The following is an 8,841-nucleotide window of genomic DNA, read 5'->3' on the forward strand; positions in this document are numbered from 1 at the left end:
CCTTCAGAGTCCCTCAACCTAAGCATCATCAGAAATTTGTGGGTAGACCCTAAAAGAGCAGTGCGGCAAAGCAGCCCAAGAATTTCGCAGAATTAGAAGACTGTTGCAAGGAAGGATGGGGGGGAAAGTCCCCCAAGTTTCTTTATAATTTAGACCCTATGTCACACACAGAAGAAAAGCATGTGGTTGGTAGCATTGTTGCTAGCTTACCGTTTGTAGTTGGTCTAAATCTATTTACCCACAAACTACGTCATGAGTAAAACATGGTACTTCATTATAAGGGGGCTCTACAGGCTGTGCTTGGTAGCAGGGAGTTTCTACTTACTCTGTGGCTGCACAATTTGTCCTTGCCTTATGTGTGGCTGGATTTGGTCAGAGCTGGTTGTAGGGGAATGGAAAAAAACAAGGCACCCATCACATTTCATCCACAGGTAGGGACAGTCTTTACAGCACTGACTACATTTTAATTTCTGGATGTTCACTGCAGCACTTCTCTATTAGAGGAACACCTGCCCAGGCACTTCGTCATGTTTCTCACCTGAAGGAGAACCCTATACATCACAGCATCCTAATGTTCTCTACTGGAAATGGCACCCTTTTCTATTGAAAAGGCACTCATTAAGATATAGGATCTTCTTGCTGTAGAGGGCACAACACTACACGACTATGGGCACATCACATAGTCGTTCCCCACAGGCAACAATCTCTTACTCAATCCCTATCCATGTGAATTCCCCTCATCACTAGCAATGCCCCACTAGGAGACCAATGCAGACATTAAGGTAAATAAAAAAATCTTACTGCATCATTTCTCAATAGTTTCTTTATAATTTATCATTTAGACCCTCTGTCACACACAGAAGAAAAGCATGTGGTTAGTAGTATTGTTGCTAGTTTACCGTTTCCAGTTGGTCTAAACCTATTTACCCACAAACTGCATCATGAGTAAAACATGGTACTTCATTATAAGGGGGCTCTACAGGCTGTGCTTGGTAGCAGGGATGGTTTCTACTTACTCTGTGGCTGCACAATTTGTCATTGCCTTATGTGTGGCTGGATTTGGTCAGAGCTGGTTTAGGGGAATGGAAAAAAACAGACTTCAGGCTGTTAACCACAATAGCAGCAAAGAAGCATTCGAGATCAAGAGATGCGTAGAATGCTGAATGCACTATATGGGGGGGGGGGCGTATTTGGACACCTCTCATTCTTGGTTTTTTCTGAAATCAACAGAGGTGTCAAATAATGAAGTACAAATGCTTTGTTATCTTACTGAAGTAGACATTTTGGTTATCTTTACTGGAGTAATTATTTTTCAGCAGACTTTTTATTTCTACTCCTCACATTGTCACGCAATTATCTGAACTTTCTACTCCTTACATTTTAAAAATAGCCTCGTTACTCCTATTTCATTTCTGTTTGTTTTCATTCTGGCTCCTCATTCTTAAAAAAAAAAAATAAAAAAACAACAAAAAAAGATAAATTGCATCATCCAGAAAGTGTGAGTTTGATTATGGTTGGATGAGAAGTGTAAACATACCCCATTCTGACTCCCTATTGGTTTGTAAGCAAACCATCACACCTGCACACGTCACGTCACTCTCCAGCAAGCACACAGCAGACGTCTGTAGTCTAGTATGAAGTAGCTGAATGTATTCATTAGAAGGGGTGTCCACAAACTTTTAGATTATGTACCTCACCTCAGTGAGTTGCTGTTAATCACAAATAAGCTATGCAAGGAAATGCACCAGCTGAACAAAGATGGGAGATTAAGACCCTCCTGGAGAAGCATACCAAGCTCCACCAACAGAAGCCCACCAGCACACCAGCACAATGTATTCTGATGATCATAATTTTCTCTCCCACACCAGAAAGCAGAGGCAATTCTATTGTTAAGCATTTGAAGACGGCTAGCTCCAAAGATAATGGTCCTGTTTTTAGATTGCTGTGTCCTAGACTTTGTCCACACAGGAATGAAAGACAACTCCACTTGACACAGCAAGTTCCTTATGCCTCACATTAATAACAGGACTGAAGGGTGCGAGAGATAAACTTTGCGGTGCAAGAAGAAAGGCTGTGTTTCCAAAACAATAGACAGGCATGCCTACAACTGTCCTTCAAGAGAACATTGCAAAGGTGCAGGGCTGACTGGATCTATCCACTGTGAACACCAGACAGGTAAATAGAATGGATAGCAGACAGGTATGTGAGCTCAATGATGGCTTGGTCACTGCTTCCATCTGACTTAACCTCTTAACTGTGTTAATGTGGGCCAAACCAAAACAATTACATGGCTTTAAAGAAGGATTATGTGAGAATTGGTATTTCTTTTCTTCTGGGTTCCCCCTACAGTTTGGAAGTGAACAAGGAACTATGAAAGGATCTCTGAAAATCTGATCTTCACAACACGTTTGTTAGAGTGTATCATGGCACAAATAAAGGAGATTTCCAAAGAGCTCAGAAGAAGAGTTGTTAATGCTTATCAGGCTGGAAAAGGTTACAAAAACATCTCTTAAGAGTTTGGGCTCCACCAATCAACAGTTAGATTGTGTACGAATGGAGAAAATTCAAGACCAAAATAGACCTTTTTGGATTAAATGAGAAGCATTCTGTTTAAACACTGCATTCCAGCCTAACACTCTCATCCCATCTGTAAAACATGGTGGTGGTAGTATCATGGTTTGGGCCTGTTTTGCTGCATCTGGGCCAGGACAGCTTGCCTTAATTGATTAAACAATGAATTCTGAATTATACCAGCAAGTTCTAAAGGAAAATGTCAGTCTGTTGAATCTCGAGAAAACATGGGTCATGCAGCAAGACAATGACCCTAGGCACACAACAAATCTCGGTTCTATTTACCAATGGTGTAATAAGAATAAAGTTCATGTTTTGGAATGGTCAGGTGAAAGTCCTGACCTTAATCCAATAGAAATCTTGTTGAAGGACCTGAAGCAAGCAGTTCATGGGATAAAACCCACCAACATAATGGAGTTGAAACTGTTTGGTATGGAGGAATGGGCTAAAATTCTTTCAAGCCCATTTACAAGACTAATCAACAGTTACTAGAAACATTTAGTTGCAGATATTGCTGCACAAGGGGGTCCCACCAGATACTGGAAGCAATGGTTGGATAATTGTCCTCCATAAATAAATAAATGACCAAATCTAATGTATTGTCTTAATTGTTTGATTGTTTGAATGTTAACTGATTGGTTTGAATGTTAACTGATCAGATTTAGAAAATTATAATATTTTCTTTCTTCAGATTCATTAATGTCTTATTTAGATGTTCTCAGCATGTTCTAAATGTGATTTAACAAATGTATATTGGTTTCAATATTTTTGTGGAAATTCTTAGCATTTTGGATGTGGTTAAGGTGGAAAAGACTCATAGTTGAGTGGAGTGGAGTGCTGTGCCTAAGTTGTGTCTACATAGCATGCCGTGCTTGTTCTCGGGACTGATGTTCTCTAAAGTCTACATTTCTTACACAGTACACAAGAAAGATAAAAAGGTATTACAGTTCAAAATTCAGTTTTATTACCCAGGATATTTTAAGAGCATATTACTACACAAACGAGTACACACTACAGAGTGGGACAATGTAACATTAGATTTAAGGCCTACTAAGCTGAGCTATTTCACTTTGACTATATCTTTATTCTTTGTCTCACCCCATCTGTCAAAAAACACATCATAAAGCATTTTATTATAATTTATATTATTACTATGACTGCTTATCATAGGTATAGCCAGCCAGCAGAAGCTTAAGCCCCATCACTTACAAATGAAGCAAACTTCAGCCATCAAATGTGTCTTGGTTAATTGATTGCAGTAGCTTTAAGGGGACAATTCTGTACATTTGAAGGCTTGCCACTATGAACAGCATTGTGAAAACAGAAGCTTCAGTGCATTCTTCATCATTTAAGTCATTTCTCAACAGTGAATAACTCTGGACAAACTTTCTTGAGTAACACAATGACAGTGCAGAATAGACCAGCCCATAACACAAGCACACACATTTTAATATACTGGAAAAAAGGCATTATTCATCAACTGTAATGCATTTTATTATTGTCTTAGGCCAGCTCACATGCAGAGTAATACAAAAAGAAAAGCATTTAGCACTCCTCACTCCACTCATGTTTTAGCGGTACACTCGTCACTCAGCTATTATAAATGCTGGTGTCTTTATGAGTCAAGACCTGTAAGAGCCATAAGACTTTTGCGAACAGATGGGGGTCCTGGCTGAAGAAGGAAATTCTCAATGGCATTGGCGAGAATCACACTTGATTGGACGTGCCTTGCAACAGAAGATGGAAACGCCAACCAGCAGCATAACAACCACAATAATGACTACAGTCTTCCAACTGGTAGGTTCTGCAGAAAGAGACAGATATCAGGAGTCAGTGTTGGATAGTGGCAGAACAGTCAGAGTGCAGGACAAATCTGACAAACTGAAGTCCATCAGGTTTTAACAATAATGACTAAAAACCGTGGGAGCGTGGGACAGTTTTACCACTGGAAACTTACTAGTGAGTTCCAAAGTAATGGTCTTGACCTTGCGACCTTTACCATCAGAGAGCGTGTACTGGCCCACATCTGATACACTGACACTGAGCAACTGGATGCTGCTGCTGGTCACTTGGATCCGGTTATCGTAGTTGGTGAGATTCCTCACTGGTGAGCCTTGCTGCACCAACATGAGGTTCACATCCTTCTTGGAGAAGCGCAGACTGATTTCGTCCTTCGAAAGGCCAGCCAGCGATATGGTGAGCGCCTCTCCAGCCACACAGTACTGGATGTCAGTTGAGGCTTTTAAAGCAATTAGGAGGGTTAGAGTTAGACCTAAACTTTTACTACTTTAGAAAAATGAAGGGAAACAATAAAGACAGACCAGAGTTACTTACTGACAACCTTTACTTTAGTGACACAAATCACTTTGCTCACGTTGTTGCTCTGAGTGTAGTCTCCCTGATCCTCGAAGTTCACAGAGTTAATTATGAAGTTCCTATCAAACCCCGATCCCTTCACTGCTCCTCTTTTGGGATGGACACTGCTGGACCAGATAATGTAATTCTGGGATTTATCCACAGATGTAAATCCCAATGAATCAATCTGGGATAGCAGGTGGATGTTCAGCGGATGGCCATAAGGAACTTCCGTAATTTTCGAGGCACAGGGATCTAAGAGGAGAAATTGAAAAACTGTGACAGGTAAAATAAAACTATTCCATTTCTGTAGGGAACCTCAGACACTGCTGTTTCCTCTTTCAAAATCAGAACCCACATGGGTAAAACAGAGCTGTAAAATGGACCAATTTCAAAACCAATAAAAGCCAGACCACTAGCAAAAGCCTTTCAAGGCTACATGCAATGGTTATATTAGGTATATGTGTAGATTAAGGTGTATGTTAAGGTTAGGTATAGGTGTAGATTAAGGTATAGGTGTAGATTAAAGTGTAGGTCAAGGTTAGGATTAGGTGTAGATTAAGGTGTATGTTAAGGTTAGGTATAGGTGTAGATTAAGGTATAGGTGTATATTAAGGTGTAGATTAAGGTATAGGTGTATATTAAGGTGTAGATTAAGGTATAGGTGTATATTAAAGTGTAGATTAAGGTTAGGTATAGGTGTAGGTTAAAGTGTAGATTAAGGTGTAGGTTAAGGTGTAGGTTAGGTTAGGTTTAGGTATAGGTGTAGATTGAGGTGTAGGTTAAGGTGTAGGTTAGGTTAGGTTTTTACCTCAAACGAAGTTTCATACTTTTAATACCATTTATACATCAAACACCAACTTAAATAGTCATTACTTTCTATGGCACTGTTTACTCTGCCTCCTCTCCACAGTTAAAGTAATAAAACAATGAAGTGTAGAGATGGAACTGCAGTGTATGGTGGAATGACCTTATCAGCAGGAGCTCACCAGTGACTTTTAAAGTGATGACCTTGACCTCACGACTTTTCCTGTCCAAGAGTGTGTAACTCCCCTCATCTGACACCTGAACATTGAGCAGCTGGACACTGCTGCTGGTCACTTTCATCCGTTTACTGTAGTCAGGGACGGGTGAGCCTTGCAGCATAACATCTTTCTTGGAGAAACGCAGACCGGCTTCTTCCTTGCTGAGGCCGCTCAGTGAAATGGTCAGAGTTTGACCAATCTTTAAACTCTGGGTTTCTGTTGAGGCTTTTAGAGCAATAGGGGAGAGCAGCGTTAGACTCATAGTAAAGTGTAAACCGTTAGACATAAGAGGCATGAAGACCACAGTCACTTACGGAGAACTTTTACTTTGGTGTCAGAAATCACTTTCGTCAAGTTGTTCCTCTGGGTGTAGGTTCCCTGGTCATCAAAATTGACCGAGCTAATGGTGAAGCTCTTAGATAAAAACCCTGTAACTTCTCCCCTTTTGCACTGGACACTCTTGGGCCAGACAAAGCAGCTCTTGGATCTGTTCACAGACGTAAACTCCATTGTATTGTTCTTATCTCTCAGCTTGATGCTCAGCTTTTGGCCGTACTTCAGATCCACAGATTCCGCAGCACAGAACTCTAAGAGGAGAGAAGAGGAGAGAAGAGGAGTGAAGAATTCTACATTTGTAATTGTGCTGAAATCATTTAGAGATTTCATCATAGAGAATCATTTATCTCGAGAGAGTTCGAGCTCAGAGCTGTAGACCAGAGAAATCACTGATGATCATATAAAAGTAGTAATAGTAGTAGTAGCAGTAGTAGTAGTAGTAGTAATATCAGTAGTAATAGTAGCAGTAGTAGTAATAGTAGTAGTAGTATAATTGTAATTATTAATATTAATATAATAATAACAATAATGATAATTATTATTATTTATTATTATTAGTAGTAGTAGTAGTAATAGTAGTAGTAGCAGTAGTAGTAGTAATAATAGCAGCAGCAGTAGCAGCAGTAGTAGTAGTAGTAGTAGTAATAATATTAGTAATAGTAGTAGTAGCAGTAGTAGTAGTAGTAATAGCAGCAGCAGTAGTAGTAGTAGTAATAGCAGCAGTAGAAGTAGTAGTAGTAGTAGTAGTATAATTGTAATTATTATTATTATTAGTAGTAGTAGTAGTAATAGTAGTAGCAGTTGCAGTAGCAGTAGTAGTAATAATAGTAGTAGTAGCAGTAGCAGTAGTACTAGCAGTAGTAGTATAATTGTAATTATTAATATTAATATTATAATCATTGTTATTAGTCTAATTGTAATTACTATTATTATTATTATTATTATTATTATTATTATTACAGAATGCTCGAGCTCGTGGTTTGTGAATGTGCAGGACTGAGGAAGGAGAATATGATCTCACCTGTAAAGAAGGCAGCGCAGAGCACAATCCAGAAGCCCCACATTGTTCTATGGCTGCACAGACAGAGAGGATGGTTGAGTGTTCTTAGTGACTCTTAGCGTCCTCTGTTCTATCAGGAAAGGATTAACTTGTGCCGATCACACATTACCACAGTATTTATTAATTACCTTAAATCATTTTACAAATGTATCTGAATATTGTATATTTATACATTTGTGCCCGAACTATCCTGTGATCAGAAGTGTTGATGCACAGCCAGTGAACCATTTAAATGGGACGACATTTATTGCCCCTAAATGTTACTTTTAAAACACTGGATTTAGTTTAGAGCACTTTAAGAGATAACTTTTCTCTCTCAGATAACTTTTACTAAGGTCTTAAGGCCAGAGCACACCGATCAAACCGATCAACAGCTGATCTTCCTCGTTAGAGAAATGGGGAATGATGAAGACTGTGTGTTTTAAGATGCATTCAGATGGGATTATATGTACAAATGTGCCTCTTTAATAAGGTTATAAGGTTTGTTCCCGTCCGGATCGACTCTAAGAAAAATACAAAAGTACCTAGCAACTTCAGTTTTTCACTGAACTCGTCAGTGAGCGTCTGATCATTTTAGACATGTCTGGATTCATATCTCTGTGTTTTTCTAGGCAGATGTCGCCTCACGTCAGGACAAAAAGGTGTTTGGCCGCAGCTGCACACCGGAGCAGCAACTTCAGCTTTTTAAAAAGCTTAGCTTTACCTCATATAAGATGGCAAAGCACCAATAATCTCTCCAGGGGAGCGTTCAAATAGCTGAACAATTAGCTAATTCATCAAATAAGTGAGCTGGGTAACAAGGAAAGCATGAGCTGTGTGGAAATGTCTCATCAAACACCAAAGTAGAAGAATGCAACATGTCCAATTCAACCAAACATTTCCGAGCATTTGCTCGTATCGGTGTGCTCCAGCCTTTAGACCTTAACGAGCTTGTTCAGGGGGTCTTATTATTAGGAAAGACCGACCAGTGGCTCCTCTAAACAGCTGCCTAGCACTCTGAACATTGAAGCAACTGATGTCCACAAAGCAGAAGAATGATCTTATCAGAAGATAGTAAAGAGTTTTCAGGTGCAGCTTAACATCTGCATAGCCCTACAAAACAACCGCACCCTCACAGCACCTCCAGTATTGCAGTAGCAGTAGCCTTTATTCAGGCTTCATTATCAATATCAAAATCAATATCACTGATATTAGTGCTGCAGAAATAATCCTGTTGACTGTAGTGAAAGAATGCAGATAAAAAAGGCAGAATACTCACCCTGAGAAGTACAGCTAAGTACAGGATGTCTCACTGTGATCTGTTGTTGAGCTGTCAAACAGCCGCCACTGGCTTTTATCAGAACACCTTCAGGAAACCTCCAGCTCTAATTTTGTCCCTAGAGCAACATCCGGTGACAAATGCTTTCTGTGGTGAGAGGGTTTTACTGCCACTATTATGATAGATAGATTAATGATGATAAATGATGATGTTTGGTAAAGAATGTTGAAACTGAC

General features: G+C 39.6%; 1 protein-coding gene across 1 annotated transcript; it reads right to left on the reverse strand.

The window, feature by feature from the left end:
• Positions 1 to 4,897: 4,897 nt before the first annotated feature.
• Positions 4,898 to 7,358, reverse strand: LOC140554322 (uncharacterized). The gene is made up of 4 exons (XM_072677207.1): positions 7,309 to 7,358; positions 6,266 to 6,538; positions 5,916 to 6,176; positions 4,898 to 5,181 (listed from the first exon to the last, which is right to left on the reverse strand). The coding sequence occupies exons 1-4, from the start codon at positions 7,349 to 7,351 to the stop codon at positions 4,898 to 4,900; spliced, it is 861 nt and encodes a 286-aa protein (XP_072533308.1). The 5' UTR covers positions 7,352 to 7,358.
• Positions 7,359 to 8,841: the final 1,483 nt, after the last annotated feature.

The sequence above is a fragment of the Salminus brasiliensis genome, chromosome 4, assembly GCF_030463535.1.
Source record: "Salminus brasiliensis chromosome 4, fSalBra1.hap2, whole genome shotgun sequence".
In the NCBI taxonomy this organism is placed as follows: Eukaryota; Metazoa; Chordata; class Actinopteri; order Characiformes; family Bryconidae; genus Salminus; species Salminus brasiliensis.

What these genes read in the sequence shown, in the direction of transcription:
- LOC140554322 (XM_072677207.1), bottom strand. Translation starts at nt 7,351, where the DNA reads ATGTGGGGCTTCTGGATTGTGCTCTGCGCTGCCTTCTTTACAG. An exon ending in CACCAAAGTAAAAGTTCTCC is followed by an intron (nt 6,177 to 6,265) that starts GTAAGTGACTGT and finishes TTGCTCTAAAAG; the next exon opens with CCTCAACAGAAACCCAGAGT. An exon ending in CATCACTTTAAAAGTCACTG is followed by an intron (nt 5,182 to 5,915) that starts GTGAGCTCCTGC and finishes TTCTCCTCTTAG; the next exon opens with ATCCCTGTGCCTCGAAAATT.